We start from the raw sequence: 24,066 nt of genomic DNA on the forward strand, positions 1-24,066 counted from the left end.
GTTTCCTAAATTTACAAATGACTGAGAAAATATTCCATCAAAGGCAGCATTCATTTTACCCTCCCAATCAGTGTGGTAAATATAAACTAACCTTTATACTTCCTCTGTGCCCACATGCAGGACTTGAACAGCTCAAGAGTATTATTCATAATTAATAATTTTATCTCCCATGAAGCTCATAGCTTCACGGGGGATATAAATATAGTAATGTGAATATTAAAAAACAAAGATAATGGTTGATTTATGGAAGATGTAGCTTTTCAATAGTAAGCTGCCTCATATTTTTGTAATATAGAGCCAAATTTTAAAGCAGAATCAGAAAGTTTATCTTAGCATAACAATAGCCAGGGAAGTGAAGAATCAAGTAATGGCAAGGAACTATAGGTATTCTGATGAGATACTCATTGCACTTAGCATCTCAGATTTCTGAGGTGTTTTCAGATAAAGCCCGTAGGCCATGTTACTTATGTTATCTAACATAAAGGTTAAAATCAAATATGAAATTGGAATCTCAAGCCTTAATCTACATTTATGGAAACTGAGTCTCAGAGAGGTTAAGTAACATACTCAAATTCACACCAGTAAGTGACAGTTACAAGAAATGATAGTAAGTAGCAGAGCTAGGATTTTAACCACGTCTATATGACTGGAAAGCACATTTTTTAACTATTACACTATACTGCCTCATCAGGAATGTATACAATAATGATATTTTCTATTATTTATTGCTCAAAAGATCTATTTTGAAGTACATGTGTTATTCAGGAGTGCATATTCTTTTTCCTTTTAAAATGTTGGAACCTAATTATCAATTATATAGCATCAAAGGTCACATGAGAGATTAATTGGAGAAGTTTGTGAGCATGCTTTTTATAGTAAGAACAGTGCTGCCTGTAAGAAATTCAGCTTTGTAATTTCTTTGTCAGCCTTTGCTTTGAAATTAATTTATAGCAACCACCTTGAGTTTTTTTACTTTGTGTTTTCTTAAACTTGAAATGGCTTGCCTTTGGAGATTTCTCTTTCAAGCTAGATAGAAAACGTGCATATTTTCTTTTAAAGACACTGAGGTTATTCCTGTAACATATTTCATAGTAATGTAACACTTCATTTATTTTAGTCAACTGAAATACAAAATATATTCGGCAAATTAAATCTGGACAGAGTCCTTTGTTCTGACAATGAAATTCAAGCATGTATTTGGCATTTACTCACTAATTAAGTTTACAAATTTGGAACTTTATATGAGTAAAGTGTTAGCATCATTAGAGTGTGTCAACCAAGAAAGGCAGGACAAGGGAAAAGACAAGCATTTACCTGGAGTTAGCGGAACCTGAGTTCAAATCTGATCACACTAACTAGACCATCTTGGGCAGTTTATTCAACTTTCTGAGGCTTAGCTTCCTCCACTTTAAAAATGAAGGTCTCAAAATAGAACATCTCTGGAATCTTGTACAAATCTAAAATTAAAACTCTGTCAATTTATTCTATATTCTAAAACATCATTTTAGCCGGGAGCAGTGGCTTACGCCTACTATAATCCCAACACATTGGGAGGCTGAAGCAGGAGGATCACTTGAGCCCAGGAATTTGAGGCTGCAATGAGCTATGGCTTTTATGGCACCACTATATTGCAACTTGAGTGAAAGAGTGAGACCCTGTCTCAAAAAATTAAGTGGATTAAAATAAAATAAAACATTCTTTTTAACAATTGTCTTAGTACAGATAGTAATAATAGATCCACTTTTGCTATACAATAAAAAGGGAAAACCAACATCCTTTTTTAGTCACTTCACAATTTGCTTTACTTAAAAAGGAGTGAGCATTTCCAAGATTAAACCATTTTTAAAAAGAGGAAAGGCCTGTAATGCCCTTGTAAAATAACGTATTACACTCTTAGACTCTTGCCAGTGCAGGTTTCTCCCCTCTATGTCTATGGATGTTCAGACAGCTTCACAGTGTGTCTTTTATCATTACACTCTTGCCCAAAGCCCAACTAATCTGAGCTAGATTGTATTTCTCCATAAGACAAATCCTGCTTCCTTATTCTTCCGTTAACCCAATCCACTTGTTTATCACCTCAAAATCCCTCCACATTCTTAGATACAGTAAAGATCAAGAGGAGTGAGACCGCCTTTCTATTTCCGTTTACAGGCTTAGTTCTTCCTCTTCCTTTCAAGATTACAGCTACATGCCTTAAGCACTGTGAAAAAGCCACCTTTTCACAGCTGACACCAAGCTGGGAAGAAAAATGTCAAATGCAGCTACCAGAATTTATGTTATTGGGAGGGAAGCATAGAACAGAAAAACGTACAAGGCACACCTTACACTACTACTTCTCAACCTGTTTCCCAGTGGAACATGGATAACAGATGACATTCATACCCAGAACATGCTTTTATACGTGTTTATGTGCATTCTCCATTCTCTCTATCCCTTTCTTTTCCTCTCAATAAAGTATCTCAGAATGCAAATACAATTACATTATTTCGGAGAAAACCTTGAATTGACATGTTTTTCAAAGAAATCATCATTTACAAATGTTGATGCTTGATCAATAAATCACTTGGGATATGACCTTAAGTCTCACAACTCTGAGGTTTAGTATTGCCTTAGAGTACTCTCAGAAAAAGTTTCAAATGTTTTTTCTGCTAACCTTTCAATGTTGCCACAAGAGAAGCGACCCTTAATGACTCTGTCAGTGCCAAACGGCATCTGACATAAGCCCTGGAGAAGAGAGATATTTGCCTGCCAAGATATCCATGTACCCTGTACATGTGTCAAATATCTTTGCCATTTAAACCAAGCAAGGTTTATGGGCCTTCCTAAGCCTGACTTCAGACCTCTAGGGCATGATATAATTCTATACAACACCCTTATTTTGGAAACAATTCCGTTTGTTATAAAAAGAACAGTGAAATTCCAAAATAAGTTCTCAAAATGCATGGTAAAACTGATAAAAAATAATTCTTTTCCAAGATAAAAACATTAAATTGGCTTTGTCTTCCACATTTCAAGAAATAATGAATACTCAAACATACCCATTTTCCACTTAGTTCTTCTCACCGTAACTTCAGAAACGAAAAGAACTGGAGCATTCAATTAAACCTAATGGAAAAACAGAAGAAAATTTGATATAGTTAATTATAGGTTGAAAGATTTATTCACTTGTGATGTGCTTGATCCTTTATCCTTTCTAGTTTTCTTGGCTTTTGCCTTATCTGTAAAAAATGTCCTGCTCATATATTTATTAAACCTAAAAAGCCTGTCCTCATTTGCAGAAAATGATATACAATTATCTCATTGCAAGTGGAGCTACCACAGCCCAAATTAAAACCTAACATTCCTAAGGTGTTATTCTCCAGATCCATCCTTAGCTGAAACTGAGCTCAGTGGGATTTATGTGAACTTGAAAATTAATCAATTGACATATTAGTTGTAAAATACAAGAAATAATTTCCTGTCTTTTCCAGATGATCTATTTGGATTAGTGCCTATAAAAGTTCAACTGCAGTTGTCTTCACCGAATTTTTAAATAATGAAACCATACCTTTTCTCTCCAGGAGTTTATTAAACTCTCTTTTGATTAATGCTGTTGCTCTAGGGGTCTCTTGGGAAGGGATCTCTTGGGAAGTCAGGTGTATAGTCAATATTACAAGCACATACCCCAATATGACATGAAGATCTCCAGCTGCTAGGTCACTTCATACAAATGTATCATCTAAATTCATGAACATGGTAATGTTGTTCAACATTTTTAATCTAAAAGAAACAAACCTATCAATCAGCCTGTCCACTACATATCCCAAGATTACAGTGAAGGAGTTAGCCATGGCCTAATTAATATCATCACAAGTAACAGGAAAAAAAAAAAAGAAAGAGGTTTCCTTCTAAGTCTTTGATTCCACTAGATAGAATGCTAGTACAGTCTCAGAAATAAGTTTCTGAACTTTTATTAAATTACCCCAGTGTAAGAGATGGGAGTGAGAGTGGCAGAATACATCCTGTGATTTAGAGATCAGGAGAGTTTCAGAGATGCCTGAATATGACATGACTGAGGAGGAGCTGTGCAGCTGAGGTTCAAAATTACCAGGGAGTCTATGAAACAGGAACCAAAGGAGTTGATAGTGAGCCTGTGGCAGGATTAAGCGGGTGATAATGGGGATATAGATGGTTTCTCACAATACCTAGAAGTAGAGAGCCCAAGTAGGGAGCCCAACACAAACATTCTTGAGAGAAGTCAGATGTGGAGGGGCAAAAAGGGAAAGAGAGAAATAGAAAAGGAAAAAGCATCAGGTGAGTATAACAGAGACATAGGCACAGAAGCAGAACAGTGTGGTGCTCAGAGCCTGACTGCCTGTGTTCAAATCCTCCCTCCACATTTAAGCAGCTGTGAGATCTTGAGTAAGTAGCCTAACCTCTCTGCCCCTTGATTTCTTCATCTGAAAAAATGCTAGTAGTAGTAACATGGTTGTTGGGAAGATTAATTAAGACATGTAAAGAATTAATAACAGGGTTTGAAACACAGGAGAACCTCAATAAATAGCAATTATTAGTATTTTGAGTGATCCCTTCATCTCTTTTGTCTTTTTGTTTACTTCTAATCTTATTCTATCCATTCCTCTGTCAGTTATTTGGAGGCAATTGAGCAATAAAAGAAGGAACTATCTGTGTTTTCTGTAAAACTTATTCTGTGACTCGAAATGGACTCTAGGAGGTGAAGAATGAGCCAGCCTCTTTCTTTATGCCAATTTAAAAACAGAGGAAAGAGCATTTGAGTCCCAAGTTCTAGTTGGAGCTTTTTCACAGCTAAAAGCAGAGTATGGATAAATCAACCTCTGTACGTTTTACTTTTCTAATCTGCAAAATGACAGCATGGATTTAAAACAGGTCCATTACCCCAAAGCACATAGGAGTGAGGTAAGAAATAAAAATAATAAAGTACTCCTTGTGTGAGATAATAGGGAGTAGTAGGAACTCTGGCATATGTAGAAGCACACACCCAGACTGAGGGAGTCCACCACTAAACCTCATCGGCCAACACTCAAGAATGGAGGGGGGAGGGGGGAGGGGGGAGGGATTGCATTGGGAGTTATACCTGATGTAAATGACGAGTTGATGGGTGCAGCACACCAACAAGGCACAAGTATACATATGTAACAAACCTGCACGTTATGCACATGTACCCTACAACTTAAAGTATAATAATAATAAATAAATTAAAAAAAAAATAAATAAAAAATAAAAAAAAATAAAAAAAAAAAAAAGAATTTAGGCTTCATACCGTCTTCTTTCCCCCGCCCCCTGCAAGAGAAGCCAGAAATTCATCTTTTCTTTTTTTTTTTTTTTTAATTATACTTTAAGTTCTAGGGTACATGTGTACAACGTGCAGGTTTGTTACATATGTATACATGTGCCATGTTTGTGTGCTGCACCCATTAACTCGTCATTTACATTAGGTATATCTCCTAATGCTATCCCTCCCCCCTTCCCCCTCCCCACAATAGGTCCCAGTGTGTGATGTTCCCCTTCCTGTGTCCAAGTGATCTCATTGTTCAGTTCCCACCTATGAATGAGAACATGTGGTGTTTGGTTTCCTATTCTTGCGATAGTTTACTGAGAATGATGGTTTCCAGCTGCATCAATGTCCCTACAAAGGACATTAACTCATCCTTTTTTATGGCTGCATAGTGTTCCATGGTATATATGTGCCACATTTTCTTAATCCAGTCTATCATTCATGGACATTTGGGTTGGTTCCAAGTCTTTGCTATTGTGAATAGTGCTGCAATAAACATACGTGTGCATGTTTCTTTATAGCAGCATGATTTATAATCCTTTGGGTATATACCCAGTAATGGGATGGCTGGATCAAATGGTATTTCTAGTTCTAGATCCTTGAGGAATCGCCACACTGTCTTCCACAATGGTTGAACTAGTTTACAGTCCCACCAACAAAATTCTTATTTTCAAATGTTGACTTAAATTAATTTAACACATGATGTAGACAAACAAAACATGACTAAAGACTCACTGCCCCTGCATTTGTGACTTTGGAGCCAAATGACTTCTAGAGTCCTTTCTAGTTGTAACTTTCCATCGATCGGTTACAGTGGGATGCTCAAAGCGAATGGCCAGTTTTAATGCAAACTAGATGTTCTGTGATCCAGTTAGTTACTTCTCTCTGCAGACCAATTTTTGACCTAGTTGAAAATGTTCACTTGGGTATACATATTACATACTAAAATTTCTGGGAAAATCTGACTGAGGTCACTCTTTTTACATGCTGAAATTCCTAATTCAGGTCAACATAGATCAACTTCCGATACCACTCAGGGATGTTCAATCTTTTGGCTTCCTTGGGCCACATTGAAAGAAGAAGAATTGTCTTGGACCACACATAAAATACACTAACGATGATAGATGATAAGCTAAAAAAAAAGAAAAAAAAAGTTACAAAAAAATCTTATGTTTTTAGAAGTTCACAGATTTTTGGGGGGCCACATTCAAAGCTGTTCTGGGCCAAGCCTGGACACGCTTGATTAGATTAAGAGGGTGAAAAACGATTTAAAATGACTCTTCAGTTCTTGTTGATTGATTCACTGTCATTCAATTATATGAAATTATAACATGCAGCTCCCCAAAATGCAACTGTGAAATGTAGGTGTGATATGACCCCAATTTAAAATCCTTAGAGCTTTTAAATAAAAATTGAGGTGCTTGTTTGAGAAGCAGGTTTCTGAACATTTTTATTTACTTTTACTTTAATATTTTTTAAGCTTTCTGTGTGAGAACTACTTAAACTTGTACAGTAGTACTGAAAGTTGATAGAGAAATAATTCCTTTCTTTGGAGATAAAGAGATAGGGAAAAGTTGCTACCCCACCACATGTTTTGTGCTTCTGAAGTTATTTATCCCCCTGCAATCTTCTTTGACAAAGATGTAATTGCTTCAGCAATATAAAAGTGGAAAGAAAGCATTTGGCACACAAATCTCTGCAATGCATTTATTCTGAAGAGAAGTAAAACTGCTACTGAATAGCAAATGATATTCAAAGTGTGGTTTCCTTTCAAATAAACTGTATCCTAAATCCCAGAGATCAAGTTGTACACACCTCAAAAACATCAACATTCTTTCATTTACTTGCAAAATCAATAATTTTAACTCCTACTAAATAGCAATGGGGAAAAAATGTCCGTTGCAAGTCTGGTAATCAGAATTCTAGAATAAGATAGAAGATTTTTCCAGAATGCATGTTTTAAATTGGATAGATGCACAAATAATAGGGAGTTGGAAAGTGAGATGAGGGAAACCGCTGAGCAAAGGAAAATAATAAAAAAAAATTCAAAAGGTGACAGAATGAGCAATTATAATTTATACCATGGCAGTAATTAATGTCAGCTTCTGTGTAAAAATTAATGTGAATTCACCAAAGCACTTTGAGATGACACAATTATAGCATGTGTTTTTAACAAAGGTTTGGCCAAAAGAAAATAATTGCTTGGTGCAAACATGGACCAACCAAGTTTTTGCAGGCTCCTTTTGCAATAACAGGCTAGATATTTTTGACTGATATATTTCAATTAATAATATATAATAGTATTCCAGACACATGTATGACTAGCTTCTTTTAGAAAAGGAAACACCTCAGAAAATGATTATAGCTTCAACGTTGCCTTTTAACATTTTTATTTAGAACTCAATCTTTGCTATATGGTTCCCTAAATTGAAGAAAACAAAACAAAACAAAAATTTCACAGATGAAGCTGAGCTCTAATCAGTGATAAGGGGTTAGTACCAAAATCTCTACAATTTTTATGGAGTAGAATTTTTTAATAGACTTTTTACAGAACTGTTTGAACTAATGTATGGCCTTTATTCTGCCATTTCATTTAACGTGTGTTTGTGACACAGTATTTATGATTCAACCGTGTCAACACTAGAAATATTTTGTTCCTCACATCAAGTGCAGGCTCGAATAAAGTGCACCTTTTGATGGATGCCAGTCAGACATTGTGTGTTTCAAAAAAATTAGTGTGAAAGGTCACTGAATGTAGAAACAAATGGAAAGGTGGTTTTGAGCCACAGCACTGAGCCCTTCAGGGACTTTCTTTTCCACCTGCACCTGTCTTAAAAGTCAATGCATGCCATTTAAATATCATGATTCATAGCATATTCCTTATATAATCATAAAAATGTTGTTTTCTGGTGGAACAACAAAAAGTGTCTAATGAAATTTAGATACTATTTATGCCTACACAGAATAAAAAATAAAATAATATGGTATTTTGTGAATGAACATATTTAACGCCAAGCACAGTACTAAATATTTTATATGCACTATTCTAATTAAAACCAACCTTTAAATCTATGAGATAAATACTCTTATTATAGTCATGTTATAGATGAGGGAACTAGGGCTTAGAAAGAGATAAAACAACTTACCCAAAGGTAAATAAATAGCTAAAAAAAAATGTTTTAAGGCAAAAAGCAACAGCAGCAGCAACAACAAAAAAAGTAAACCTTGACGCCACAGTCCATTTTTACAGACATTATGCTAGATTGGCAGAAAATTTAAGTTCCCCAGAAATGTCTTAGCCGATCCAAGGCTGAATGTCTTTGCTTGTCTTGCTAGATTTGTCATTTGTCATTGGTAAGGTATTGATGAGACTTGACCCAAGTATAGAAATCCAAAAGAATCACCTTTATATTTTGTTGTGTTTTTTATAACTACCACAGCCCTTCATTTCAAAAATAAGGTAAGAGGAAGTTAACACCTGACAGACTCACGTGCAATGCTTTGATGGACATAAACTTTTTATAACTGTGTTTTGTTTTCCTTCATACAGAACCCAGTGCTGCTCCCACAGATGTCAAGGCAACAAGTGTGTCTGTGTCAGAGATTCTTGTTGCATGGAAACACATTAAGGAGAGTCTAGGAAGACCACAGGGATTTGAGGTATGAACAGAATGATTGAAAATAAGCCTTATTATTTCTTCTGGCATCACATTCTCCTAAAGAGAGATCTCGGTGACACTTCAGAATTTCAACAGAATTTCTTTGAAATTTTGTTCTATGTTAAAGAAACTAAGAAATACTATTTTACTGACATCTGTTATGTTGCTCATTAACTGGTTTATTTTTCAGGACAATAGCTTCCATAGCACTATGCAAAGATGTTTTTAAAAGATGAAAATAGAGTTGTAGACAAAAGCAGGAGCTATAGGTAGATATTTAATGGTATCCAATTTACTGGTCATTTTAAAAGTTTTTGTGTCTTTCTTTCTAATAATTTAACGTATAAATACAAGTTTTCCTTTTGTACTTTCTTGGTATCTCTTACCCCCAGTGCTGAATTATCAAATTTTGCTTGGAATTTAATGATCTGTATTGTATCTATGTATTCAGATAGTTTCTTTTTGTCCCTTAAATGTTGCTATTTTTAAACATAGTTATTCCAGTCTTATAGTGGTGAATATTTCATATCAAATGAATAACACCAATGAAATTTTAGCCTCCAGAGAGACCAGCAGATTGTGAGTAGTCTGTGAACATGAATATTCTATGATAACAAGATTCTGCTTCTCACACAGCTCTTGTTCTTGTTCTTGCCTTGCTTGGCCAATCATGGAGAGGAATAAGGGGGATAATGTCTAAAAGACAAAAAGAATTAGCATCTGACCCAAGACTTTAGTTGCATTTAAAAAGAATTTATTCTTACTTTTTATCTGCTTCAGTTCCCATTAAGAGAAAATCATCTTGTGTTTTGAACAATGATCAAGTATAGGACTTGTACACTAACATGGTTTCCAGGCTGAAACATATTTTTAATTCTATTTGAGTTTTCAAATAATGCCTGATAATTATTTGATTAACATACAGGTGGTATTAGATAATGATTTCTATGATAAAGTATTTATACCATCTTTCTAAGAGTTACAGCAAAAACAATTTATGGGAAACCATTACCTACTTACACAATATCATGGACTTATTTCTACAATCTTGCTTCAATTAATTATTTGGAATAATTTAGTAAGTATCTCATTATGACTGCATGTTTATGTGATGAATATTTCTGTTTCTCCCTATCCTTCAGGAACCATGTTTGTTTATCATTAAATCTCAGCAAATGATAGTATATATATTTGGCCCATAACTGACCACAATAAATATACGTTGAATGAATGAATGAATGTGCAGAACAATTAGCCCCTTTCTATCCAACTGCAGAAAACATTGTGGTGGTTTTTCCAGTTTCCCTTCTCTATGGAGGAGGGACAGTGTGCCTCCTCCAGCTGCTGTGAGTGTTGACTGCTAATGGTTCTCAGCTCCCACTCTAGAGAATTGCCCTCCACGGAGGAGAGCTACATTACTTGGAAAGTGACCTCATCACACTTAGTCAGCCTAAGATCAATGACTGATACTGGTCTCTTACCTCAGGGAGGAAACAACTTTATGGTGTAGTTTATGATACAGAGCCTTGCTGTATGCATCAGGCCAAAGCCAGATTTCCTGGAACCACATTCTTGCTCAGCTCCCTCTAGCTCCCTATTCTGAGTTCCTCCCTTTTTAATAGGTTTTACCTGTAAGCATCCTCATAGTAAATAATATGCACCAAAATCCCTATCTCAAGTTCTGCTTTTGGGGACTTCAACCAAAAAGAACTACATTAGTGTGAATTCACTCTAAACCTCTGAATCGGAACATCTGGGGCAGACGTCTGGGGTGTGTACTTTCAGAAAGCCACAAAGTATATTCTGGTGCATGGAAGAGTGACAATCCAGGCTCCTATATCTCAGAGGGATGTTCCTGTTATATAGCCAGTCACCCTCAAGCTTTTTTTTTTTTTTACCTGCCCTATTAGCATGACCTTCAGACAACCATCATTATTCACCATGTTGACATCTCTCTGTGAGGTCCTGCAGAGATCACATGTGCACAATTCTTCCCTTCCTAAATATAAATCATTCATTCTTTAATTCAATAAATATTTATGTAGACCTATTAAGTACCAGACATTGAGCTAAATGCTAGGAACAAAACAATGAGCAAAACAAAGTCCCTGCTCTTATAAAGCTTATATTGTAGTAGGGAAGGCACACAATCAACAAACTAAGAAATAATCGTATGTTTGTTTTGTTTTTAAATATGTGATATACTTTCAGTTGATGATACAGGCTATGTAGAAAACTAGGGCAAGAAGGTAAAGAGTGAGAGAGTCTGATATTTTACAGAGGTTTGAGAAATCAACCTTTCTGTGGTTGTGACGTGTGAGTAGAGACATGATGTAATGAGAGACAGCAGAGAGAACAGCAAGCTCAAGAGCTCTGAAGTACTAGCACGCTGGACTTCTTCAAAGAACAGGAAGTGAGTAATTTTGGTGAGAGTAGGGAGCACAAGGAGAGTGGTAGCAGGATGATGATGAAGAGATTATCAGGACAAGGAACAGGTTTCTGGGGTCTTAGGAATCAGAGAAGTTCAGATTTCATCCAAAGTGTAAGAAGTCATAAAGTATTTCTAACTGGGAGGGACAAGTCAAGATCTGACATATGTAAAGCCTCTCTCAATCTAGAAGGTAGAGAATAGACCCTGGGGAGGACCTCTTCAGAGAGAAGAGCAGAGGGGCAGCTGTTCCATCCTCAGTGACAATGAGGCTGCTTTCTACTAGAGTGGTAGCAGTGGAGTTGATAAGAAGTGGGCATTTTAAAATATATTTTGAATTGAAGTGAGACAGAATTTGACCACAAACTACATGTAGGCTATGAAAAAGATGAGACAAAGATAATTGCAGAGATATTTACCAAGAAAATAGGTAAATGACATTGTCATTCACAGAGATGAGGAACTCACAAAGAAGAGTGGGTTTTAGAGTGAAAATCAAGGATTCTGTTTTGGATCTTGAGTTAAGAGGAAGATTGGGGATGGAGCTATAACTATGGGAAATCATCAGAATATAAATAGTTTTTATGCATATACTGGCTGAGATCACTGAATGGTTGATAAAGAAGGTGCCTGAGAATTGAGCTCTGGGGTGGCCCATAATTTGGAACTCAGCAAAGGAGAGGAGAGGTTCTGGCTGAAGAAACTAAGAAGGAGACACTGAAGAAATGCAGAAGCCAAGAGAAGAATTTCAAAATGGAGAGAATGTTCCATAGTGTCAAATGCTGCTGGGAAATTCAGAAAGATGAGACCTGAGATTGCCAGATGGATACAGCAATGTGGAGACTGTAAGTAACTTTGATGAGAGAGATTTTATGGAATGCTGATAATGAAGGCTTGGCTGGAGGTTAAGATCAAGATTACTCAAGAGTGACACTCAAGACCATCAGAACACAATGTTTTCACTAGATTGGCTTCATTCAAAATAACTTATTGCAAGCAAAAATGGAATATATTTAAAAACAGAACGTTAATAAGAATGAATCAAATTCTGGAACAATCATCATAATGACCAGATTTCTGAATTAAAATAAATCAACAAAAATTCTGACAATGACTTTATACAAAAAAATGGGGACAGAATTCATGGGCATAGTAACTATTCCATTTCATAGTGCATTATAAATTGTAGTTTCAAAATATGGCATCTTGTTACCAGAAAATAAAAATCAATATCTCATTAATTTGGAAATTCTTTGCTTTTTATAAATAGAACATAATTAAAACTTCGGCTAAATATGACATTAACTGTTATTTTAAGTATATTCTGCAAAGACTGTTTTTGATTTACACTGTTTCATAACTGAATAGCTGCATGTATATTTAACACTAAATATGATGTAGGTGAAACTTTCAGAATCTCTCTTACTCTCTCCTTTCTGTACTTTTTCTCTTGAAAGAGAGTTCTGCCTCTGTCCTTCACCGAACACATCTGGAATTTACTGCTCTCATCTTCTCCCCACTTATTTTTCTCTATCAAAAATGTCACTGAGTAAAAGATCTCCCTAATTATTACTAAAATATAATGAACCCAAAAAGCTTAACAATTTTTCTTACTTTTATCCTCTTTTTCACTCTATCCCTACCACCATCCTACCTAAATTTACTAATGGTCAAATTCAGAGCATGGTGACAATGAAACAAATATTGAAACAAGGGCAGTTGTCACCAAAACCAAAATTATCAGTTTCACATTTTATGTACTTATAATGTCAGTCCTATGAGTCACTTTTCTAGCCATAATTTTAACTTTCCCTGCAAAGTCTAAAACAGCAAGCTACTACAAAAGCATTAACTATGAACCATTTTGAAAATAGAGAAGACAGTGTTTTCAGCGGCCCCTCTTATTTTTCCCAAATCAGAACATAAATAAGATAGATAAGCTTCTGCTCGTATGAATGTTACATCCTAATGGGGGAAGACAATTTTTTAAAAAATCAAACAAATAAGTAACGAGATAAACTCTGATAACAATACACATGGAGGGTCAAAAGTATAGCAAACCTGCTTCCTGTGAGAACAGAAAGAAAGTGAAGCACTGGAAAATTAAAATAGTTGGAGGATTAGGTAGAGACAAGATATGTATAGATATATGGATTATGAAAAAAAAAAGTCTGTCTTGTATTTGAAGTGCAGTAGAAAGCCACTGAGACAATTTAAGGAGGGAAGTCATAATGTCCAATTTATGGGTGTTTTTTTTTAATCACTCTGGCTGCTCTTATGTGAAGAATGAAAGGGAGAGGAAAGAAAGGTCAGAGAATTGCAGTTAAGAGTTATCACAATAATCCAAGCAAGAAACGATTGTGGCCTAGACTTCAGCCATAGCAGTGGAGTGGGAGAGAAGCAGGTGTATTTTAGAGGCAGGACTGGCAAGATTTGCTGACTGATCTGATGTGGAGGAAAGAGAAATGATGATTCCTCCATCTCTGGCTTGGTCACATAGGTAAATTGTGACATTTACCAAAAAAAATGAAGGAAGCTGAACAAAGAACAGATTTGAAGCTAGGAAATCAAGAGTTCTATTTAATCACATTGAATTTTTGATGCCTATTGGAAATCTAAGAGGGTAAGTCAGATAGGCAGTAGAACATGCCAGTTTGGAGTCTAATTGAGAGAACAAGGCTGAAAACATAGAGGTGGCCATTATAGAAGTGATATTTAAAGCCATGTTGCCATAGGAAAGCATCAGAGGACAAAATTTCAAGAGGAGAGGAGAGAAGTAGAGAGGAGGGGAATGAGGGGGGCTATGCTATGTCCTGGAACACTCAGCATTTAGAAGTTGAGCTGAAGAGGAGGAATCAGCAAGGAGACTGGCAAGGAGAATAAATCAGTTTGGTAGCAGGAATACCACATATGCATCAAAAAAGCTAAAGGAGTTGACCAAAAAGAGGGAACTGGCTAACTATGCTTAATGCTGCCAAGAGATCAAGTGAGATAACGATGGAAAAGTGCCTGTTTGGTTTACGGGTTATTGGTGACAACTTCCACAATCAAATAAATAATCAATATCCCTTATGTTGTCAATTAGTAACTTCAAGTTACAGACATTGAGTAACCTTAATAATGCCACTGCTTCTAAAGAATGGTTGGTGGAAATAGTTTGAGGGCAAAGGAACGTCATTTCAGAGCTCTCAGCCCATCAGCACCTTACTTGATGTGGAGTTTCCTGTATCTTGTCAGGACACCAAGGGGTTTTGGTATTCATTCTTGTGTTGAGAATCACAGCTCTCCAGTGTTGGTATCAGAAATGGTTAAGAGTAAAATTCAACCTCTGAATATATTTTTGCACCGCATGTTATAATGTGAGCAGAAGTAGCCACTGCAGAAAACTCTTTTAGCCTCAAACAAACAGAGTGAAAAGAAGTCAAGTTGAGACTTTAACATAGTGTTTGCCTTGATGTACCAGGCATTATAGAGAAGGTAAATAAGAAACAAGATATCATTTCTGAAGTCATGTACACAGATTTATTTCCTTCTAGAATATGTTTTCTGTCAAGGCCATACCCATGTTCCACTTTGAAACTGATGACTGTATCCCTGGAATATATAGTGTGGTATTAACTAATAACACCTCAATGCATTTTCCTTAATAAATAATCAAACCAGAACCTATTTGTGATTCACTTGTCTCTGAAATCTTTGTATTTTCTTCTCTACTAATTGAGGGAAGCTACACTTGAGCAAGAGTCATTTGGAGAGAAGATGGCATCATTAAGGGCAATAAAGTCCTTAAATCTCTCATAGCCTTACCTGATCTCCCTCCTGCAAGTTGCTATTAGGCTTTCCCTTCCCACTTCTGACTGCAGGTTCTTCTGATTTGGTTGCAGCCTGACTCTGATTCTGACCCTAAGTTGACAGTCAAACGCCATCTCACATTTCCCTGACCTGACTTTATGTTTCATTTGAATCTCGTTAATTATTTATTCATTTATTTCTTTAACTAGTATTCATTAAACACCTGCTATGTTTTGATGCAGTATTCAGGCTGAAACAATAAATAAAACTGAGTTCCTGACCTTATGAAGTTTGCAGTCTAGCAATGGAGACTTTTTCTATTTTCTCGAGTTTTTGTATTTTGCTTCAATCCTAAACTAGGGTCTTGATCCTAACTTCTGGTAGCTCCTTTTGCTGATGACTTGGGTTTGATAATCTTTTCCCTGATGCATTTCTGTAGAACATCAATAAGGATCTCAGTCAGAGGCTTCCCCTGGTAGCATTTGTCAATAATCTACTTACACTTGGCATTTTGGCCTTTCACAAGGAAGCTTCCGTTACAGCTTAATTGGTTTAAGAAATAATAAATCGAGCATTTTGACTTAAACTTATTTTCATTTTTAACTAACCCAACACTTTCAAGTACATGAAACAATTCAAATCAAATAGTGATTGATTTTTGTTATTAAACTGATGAACTGCTTTATCTAATAGAATGTTCATAGCAATTAAGATGGTAAGAATAGTTTTGCAAAAAGACAAGGTCAGAATGATAACAGCCCAGACAAAGTGATCGATGGTAAGAGGCTGGAGGACAATTTAGCAATTTTACCCCTTTCTGTTTCTGAGTGGATCCATCTGTGGACATCTTAAAAGGTCACAATTAGGCTACATGAGAACCCCACTGTACAAAGAAAAATGGCGTCTCTTCCTTTCAACCAGCTGCCTCCTGAAAGGACAGCACTACCTCACAAAAAAGACCACCTGAAGAAATGAGAGAAAGAATATGAAATTCCAAATGTAGACATTAATCCATCTATTTGTATGTTTCAAATATTTGAGAAATTTTGTCAGCATCTGCTTAGCACCACCCATTTGTAAATTTTGGTTACCTGCATGGAATTAGCTTGAAATTTTATGGCAGCAGGGACTAAATGTAGAAAGCACTGACACTGAGAGATGTGAAATGTCTAGCTTATGATATGCAGCATGATTGAAAATTGAAAGTGGGCTGTATTTATTGAACAACTTTGATTCATGAATAACCATAACTGTCCCATCTGGATTGCCATCTCTGTCACTAGCGCATACAAGTAAATTATTAGGTTCAGTTTTGAATTTATGAACCCACCAGCATTAAGTGTCCTGTGAATGGTAAACTCTGAATCCTAGAGCAGAGTCCCTCAAGCTTTTCAGAACATAAAAGGATTTTTATGCGCATACAAATTCAGAGCAGATGCCACTCTGGCAAGAAGGAAGAGTAAAGGATAAGGCCAAATTTCATAATCATTTCTCTGATTTTCCCAGATCAGCAAAACAGACAAAGTAAATTGTGATAATGGAATGTTGGATGATTCATTTTTTTTCACTCCTTCACTCATCAAGCATTTATTCAGTATCAGGCACTATTCTGGGCACTGAGAATGTACATATAAATAAGATCTAGTCCTTACCCTCAAAAAGCTCACAGTCTAATATTGAGGGAGGTTTATGGGAAGTTAAAGTAAACAAAAAAGAAATACATTGGAACAATATAATTCTCGTGTCTATAATTATCCCAGGATTCCTTAGGATCCTGATCCTCTGAACGAACTGTGTGAATAAATTTGTGCCAATGCCCTATATGGGTGTAAGTTTCTCTGTTTTAATGAGAATATGCTTCTGTCCTGAAATTGTCCTTAATTTTCCAAATAAGTCAACGAATAAAAGTTATATTAACTGAATAAAATAGAAATGAAATTTTCAGTAGACATAATTTTTAAAATATTTATATTTCATATTCTGCCTGTGGAACAAAGTCTTCCATGATTGCCAAGTTTATGGTGCTTGTATTCATTCATCCCTTATTTTAAGATAATTATTAACTGTATTTTTATCTTTTTAATAGCTGGACTCATTTTAACAATAAGCAACAATGTATTTTGCAGCATGAGTTTAAGTGCACAGTGTCCTGGTTTCAATTCTGAACATTTTAGTGATTATTAAGAAAAAAAAAAAAGACAAAACAACTTGTCCCGTTTTACAATACTCACTAAAAGGCACCTCTAGCAACTTCTTTGCTTGGGCTACGTACAAGGTTCACGTGTTCATTTTAAACCTTCCAGAGGATATGCAACTCAGAAGTTCATTTTAGACATGTCACTAAAGCCATTTCCACTTATTGATTGCACTGAAAAGACACCAATTGTGTTTTGCTCTATAAAAGAAGTCGTGGTAGGGATTTCTTCAGGGCAGAAGGGACAAGGTTGTTGTTATTCTTTATTTTATGATCTGACTGTAATCATTAGAGTAGGAGACAAAACAAATGGGCCTCCCCGTTCTCTGACAACAACTCATGCTAGACAGATTGTATTTAATTTGTATAGTGAGGGGAGGAAATGTATTTGTGTGAAGATTGACTTTCAGATACAAGTTAAAGGGGAGAAAGAAGCTGAAATGAAGCTAGTCACCAGAAAGCTAACAATGATTGTTTTATTTTCCATATGCTATGTGGATAGCAGCCATTTTACAGAGCCTCTCTGGCTGTTTATTAATACTACGTAAAAGTAAGAATACAAAAAACTAAACAATAAGAAAAAATAAAATGCCATTTTTATCCTTTCTTTTCTGAAATTCTGAGGACTCTCATTTAAATCAAATAGCTTTTATCTATCATTAGATTTCTTTCTTGGCTTATTTTCATAGACTGTGAGGCTAACTAAAAATTATGTTTTGTGAAAATCATCAAATCAAAAGCAAATTGAAGTAATGTTTCCATTGTTTAACTTGTTCTTTTCTTGTCCTATTGAAACACAACTCTATAATTTTTATCAAAAATAGTTACTCACTTTACTGTGTTTTTGTTTCATTTGATTCTAGATGCGTGGCTTCGTGGTTGAAGTTCTCTAACCCAAACAACTTTAAAATTTTTTTTCTACGAAATTTTGACATAAACTATTTTATTTTCAAGACTATTAGGATATTTTCCTGAACATATTGTAGTAACACAAATGGAACCAAAAAAGTATTGATGATATGTTTTATCATATTCAGAAGTATTTCTCATTTTTTTCACTCTTCAACATGAATGTGAATTTACTGCACCACCTCTAAACACGGATTTCTAATTCCTAAACCCAGCCATCCATGAGTTCATCAAATGTCCATCCTCAGTTTCACTCTATTATGTAATGCACATTTGTAGAAGCAGAGCATCCATGCCAAAAAAAAAAATGGAATCAGAAATGTTGATAGCCATTTATTTATAATTGACATTCTAAGAATGTCAATTACTAATGGACTAACTGCCAATTACTAAAGAGTTGAGACTTTATTTTCCAAAGGGCAGAGCTTTTAAACAAATCTACACACAGAAAAGTGCACAAATTATTTCATTTTACAAATACTTGCACATTTTTGTTGAAATTTTCTGAGAACAGCCCATATAAAAATTTCTAAATTGTGAAAAAAATCTTCTCCCTTTGAAAGCTGGGTTTATACCTTAAGCACCTGACAATGTACCTGTGATAGAGGAGTGCTAAATCTATGAGTGTTGGACAGATACAGACATGGGCTTGCTTAATAAACTAGGAAATGAAGAAATTGTATAAGGTGAACCCAAAATAAAAGGTTTACAAAATATATACTTAGCATTATAAGAATTCTAATTGCTAATTGAGTAAATGCCAATTACTAAATAGCTGAGACTTTATTTTCCAAAGAGCAAGGCTTTTTTCTTTACATCTGCATACAGACAAGTACACAAATCATAAACGTATAGTGATAGCTGAATGAATTACTATGAAGTAAATACACTTGTCTAACCATAATCCAGTCCATGAAGCAGAACATTACTAAGCCCCAGAGATCCAATTCAGGTCTCCTACAGTCACTCTCCTAATTCTTATCCCAAAACAACACTATCCTTTTTTTTTTTTTTTGAGATGGGGTCTCGCTCTATTGCCCAGGCTGGAGTGCAGTGATGCAATCTCGGCTCACTGCAACCTCCACCTCCTAGGCTCAAGTGATTCTCCTGCCTCAGCCTACTGAGTAGCTGGGATTACAGGCACATGCCACTGTCCCCAGGTAATTTTTGTATTTTTAGTAGGGATGGGGTTTCACCATGTTGCCCAGGCTGGTCTTGAACTCCTGACTTCAGGTGATCCACCCGCCTCAGCCTCTTAAAGTGTTGGGATTACAGACATGAGCCACTGCTCCAAGCTGACTTCCCTTTTTTCTTAAAGATAAAATTAAATGGATTTATCATGTACATGCTTTGAAGTATATATATATATGTCATACAATGACTAAATCTAGCTAATTAACATATGCAGATAGTTATCATTTTTAGGTGAGAAAATCCACTCTCAGCATTTTTAGAGAATGCAATATATTATTAATTATAGTCACAATGTTGAACTTATTGATCTTATCTGAAATTTTGTATTCTTTAACCACTCCCCAGTCCCAGCCCTCCCAATCATACTAACCCCTGATAAACACCATTTTGCTCTCCACTTTTATGAGATCAACTTTCTTAAGAGTCCACATATGGGTAAGACCATGTGGTATTTGTCTTTCTGTGCCTGGCTTATTTAACATAATGGTCGTCAGATTCATTCATGTTGTTGCAAATGGCAGGATTTCTTTCTTTTTAATAGTTGAATGGTGAATATAATTTCTCTGTGTCTATATAACACATTTTCTTTATCTGTTCATCTGTTGATGGACAAGATATGATTCTGTGTGTTGGCTATTGTGAATAGTGTTGCAATAAACATGAGAATGCAGATGTCTTTTTGACATACTGATTTCATTTTATTTGAATATATGCCAAGTAGTGAGATTGCCAGATTATATAGTAGTTCCATTTTTAATTGTGGGGGGAGCCTCCACACTGTTTTCAATAATGGTCGTACCAATTTACATTCCTATCAATGGAGGGTGAGGGTTCCCTTTTCTCTATTTGTTTTCTTTTGACTTTTTGATAAGAGTTATTCTAATGTGTATGCGGTGACATCTCATTGTGGTTTTTCTTTTCATTTCCCTGATGATTAGTGAGATTGAGCATTTTTCCATATACCTGTTGGCCATTTGTATCTCTACTTTTGAGAAATGTCCATTCAAGTCCTTTGCCCATTTTTTAACCGGGTAATTTGTTTTCTTGCTATTGAGTTGAGCTGCATATATATTTTGAATGTTAATCCCTTATCAAATGTAGAGTTTGCAGATATTTTCACCCATTCTGTAGGATGTCTTTTCACTCTGTTGATTGTGGCTTTTGCTGTGCAAAAACTTTTTAGTTTGATATAGTCCCATGTTTTTGGGGGGTTTGTTTGTTTGGTTTTGGTTTTGGTTTGTGTGTGTGTGCTTTTGTTGCCTGTGTTTTTTGGAGTCATATCCAAAAACTCATTGCCCAGACCAAAGTCATAGGACTTTTCTCTACATTTTCTTCTAGCAGTTTTACAGTTTTATATCTTATGTTTACATCTTTCATACAGTTTGCATTGATTTTTTTATATGGTGGAAGCTGAAGGTCTAATTTCAGTCTTCTGCATGTGGATATCCAGTTTTTGCAGAACCATTTCTTAAAGAGACTATCCTTTCCCCATTGTGTGTTCTTGGCACCTTTGTCAAAAACCAATTGATCACAAATATGTGGATTTATTTCCTGGCACTTTATTCTGTTTCATTGATCTATGTATCTGTTTTTATACCAATAGCATGCTGTTTTGGTTACTATAGCTTTGCAGTAAATTTTGAAGTCAGGTAGTTTGATACCTCCACTTTAATTATTTTTGCTCAAGATTGCGTTGGTTATTTGGGGTCTTTTGTAGTTCTCTATGAATTTTATGATTGTGTTTTCTATTTCTGTAAAAAAAAATGCCATTAGAATTTTGATAGAGAGTACAATGAATCTATAGATCCATTTAGATACTATGGACATTTTAACATTAATTTTTCCAATCCATGAACATGGGATTTTTTTCTATTTATGTCTTCTTTGATTTTTTAATCCATGTTTTATAGTTTTTAATTTAGAAATCCTTCATCTTCTTGCTTAACTTATTCCTAAGTATTTTATTTTTTTGTAGCTATTTTAAATAGGATTGTTTTCCTGATTTCTTTTTCAGGTAGTTCATTATTGGTATATAAAAACACTACTAAATTTTGTATTTTTTTAATCTTGTAATTTTCATGAATTTGCTTATCATTCCTAAGAGTTTTTTGGCAAAGTCATTAGTGTTTTCTATATATTAGATTGTTGCCTGCAAACAGGGACAACTGACTTCTTCCTTTTCTATTCTAAAGCTTTTTTCTTTCTTTCTCTTGTGTATTTGCTCTGGCTAGGACCTACAGTACTATGTTGAGGAGAAGTGGCAAGAGTAGGCGTCCTTGTCTTTTTCAAGACCTTAAAGGAAAAGCTTTCGGCATTTCCCTGTTTAGAATGATGTTAGTTGTGTGTTTGTTATTTATGGCCTTTATTGTGTTGAGGTACATTTCTTCTATACCTAATTTGTTGAGAATTTTTACCATGAAAAAATGTTGAATTTGTCAAATGCTTTTTTGCATTTATTGAAATGATCATATGGTTTTTGTCTTTCGTGATGTATTACATTTATTGATTTGCAAATATTAAACCATCCTTACATCCCCACACTTGATAATAATAAATGATTATTTAAATGTGCTGTTGAATTTGCCTTGCTAGTATTTTGTTGAGGGTTTTTGCATGCATATTAATCAGGGATATTGGCATACAGTTGTTTTATTTATTTATTTATTTTTTTGGTGTCCTTGCCTGGCTTCGGTATCAGGGTGATGCTGTGCTTGTAAAATGAGTCCGACAGTATTCCCTCCTCTTTCACTATCCTGACTTCTAACAACACTACCTGGTTTTTACCTTTACCAGTCTTTGAAATCATCTGGAGCTTTTTATGTCTTGTATTTTTCACTCAACACTATGTTGGTAAGAGTTACCCATATTGTAACATGTGAGTGTAGGTAATGCTGTCTTCTAAACTACATCGTGTGAGTAACCCCCCCAAGTAATTTATCATTCTACCATTGACGTACATTAAGGTTGTTTCCAGTTGGGTCTGTTATGAATAACACTATACAAAGTAATTTCAGGAGAATTATCTATTTTACAATATTGAGTTCCCTAATTCATAATCATGGTACATTCCACTTTTTTAAGCCTTCTTTGAGCTTTGTCAATATATAGGTCTTGAAAGTCTTTTCTTAGATTTTTCTCTATTTTACTGTTTGGTGCCATTTTAACTTATCCTGTATTAAATTTAGATTTCTTTAACTTTGTGTTATGAAATTTTTTTTAAATATCTGAAATGTAATATACAGAAGAGTATAGTGAATTTCTACAAACTTAACATTTACCTTCATCTATTACGAATGAATAATCTGTTTTGTGTGTAATGCCAGTCAATCTCCTATATTATTTTGAAGCAACTGTCAGCCATTATACTGTTTCACAAAACATATTAAAAATCTCTAAAGTATACGCTTTTTAAAAAATTGCCACCTCTCTGCTTCCTGAGAACATGCAGGTTAGAAAATGTACTCAGTGTAAAACGCTACGAACTAAAAAAACACACCTAATATAACTCTATCCTCAATGTTTCTCTTGGTCTCTGCCTACATTACTTACTAGGTTCTCCAATGTTTATCTCTGAGCAAGCATAGTTTATCATTCAGCCAAGGATTTAACAGGCTTTATACTCAGGTTGTGGCTCCTATCCTTCCTGCAGTTCTCTCACTTCCTGAATTTCTATTTTGTATTTTCAACTGCTCTTTCTGATAAACTTCCTTTGCTACTCCAACTGATAAAGCTGCGATCTTTTGCCACCATTGCCAGAGGGATTGAAGAACATCCACAAACAAAATAAGCCACAAACTCACAATTCTTATTTTTGCAGTTTCAGATTTTCAAGAGTAAATACTCCTTTAGCTTCTGTCTGCTTTTGGATGCTTGCCATGATTTTAAAATTCTCATTTGGGTCAGAGTTTGTATAATCATTTTACTCATCCACATTTCCATCATTTTCTTAATATTTCTAAGATCTGTGGGATATTTTCTTTTTATCAGCAGTTTGTATGTCCTCCTCCCCATCTCTCCCTCCTCCTTTGATCTCTCTTGATTAGAAGAGGTTTACAAAATATGTGATCTTTTCAAACCATTAACTTTGTCTTTATTCATTTTCTTAATGTTTCTTTTTCCAATTATTTTTGTTCTTCCTGTCATTTTTATATTCTTCTTTCTACTTTATTTTTATTTAGGTTTAAAATTTATTGCTCTATTTTAAACATGTTAGATGGATATACCACTGACTTTTGGCTTTTATTTTTTTTCAGTATATCTATTAAGGCTATACATCTCTAAAATTCTCTCTTCCCAGCATCTCATACAGACCATGTCATATAATATGATTAACTAGTTAGTAATTTTTAAAGATTAATATTCTTCTACCTGAAAGTATTTCAGATCAAACCTTTTGTTCTTTCATTAAATTAAGATATATGAAACAAGATTGTAATATGTCAACCTAAAAGGAAAAAGCTCAGGAAAATAAATATAGATAAAGCGTTTATTTGGGTCAAGTTTGAGGATTGCAACCCAGGAGCATAGATTCAAGTTGCCCTGAATATACACTCTGATTAGTAGCAGTAACAAGTAGATTTTTAAAGGCACAAAA

At 35.0% G+C, this 24,066-nt stretch overlaps 1 protein-coding gene across 1 annotated transcript in view; it reads left to right on the forward strand.

Moving 5' to 3' along the window:
• Positions 1-24,066, forward strand: part of CNTN5 (contactin 5) — a 1,035,741-nt gene that overhangs the window by 978,293 nt on the left and 33,382 nt on the right. Inside the window, exon 20 of the mRNA XM_077964911.1 lies at positions 8,847-8,956. Coding sequence (XP_077821037.1) covers positions 8,847-8,956 — 110 coding nt within the window. The remainder of the gene's footprint in view (positions 1-8,846; positions 8,957-24,066) is intronic.

Source organism: Macaca mulatta, chromosome 14, assembly GCF_049350105.2.
Source record: "Macaca mulatta isolate MMU2019108-1 chromosome 14, T2T-MMU8v2.0, whole genome shotgun sequence".
NCBI lineage: Eukaryota > Metazoa > Chordata > Mammalia > Primates > Cercopithecidae > Macaca > Macaca mulatta.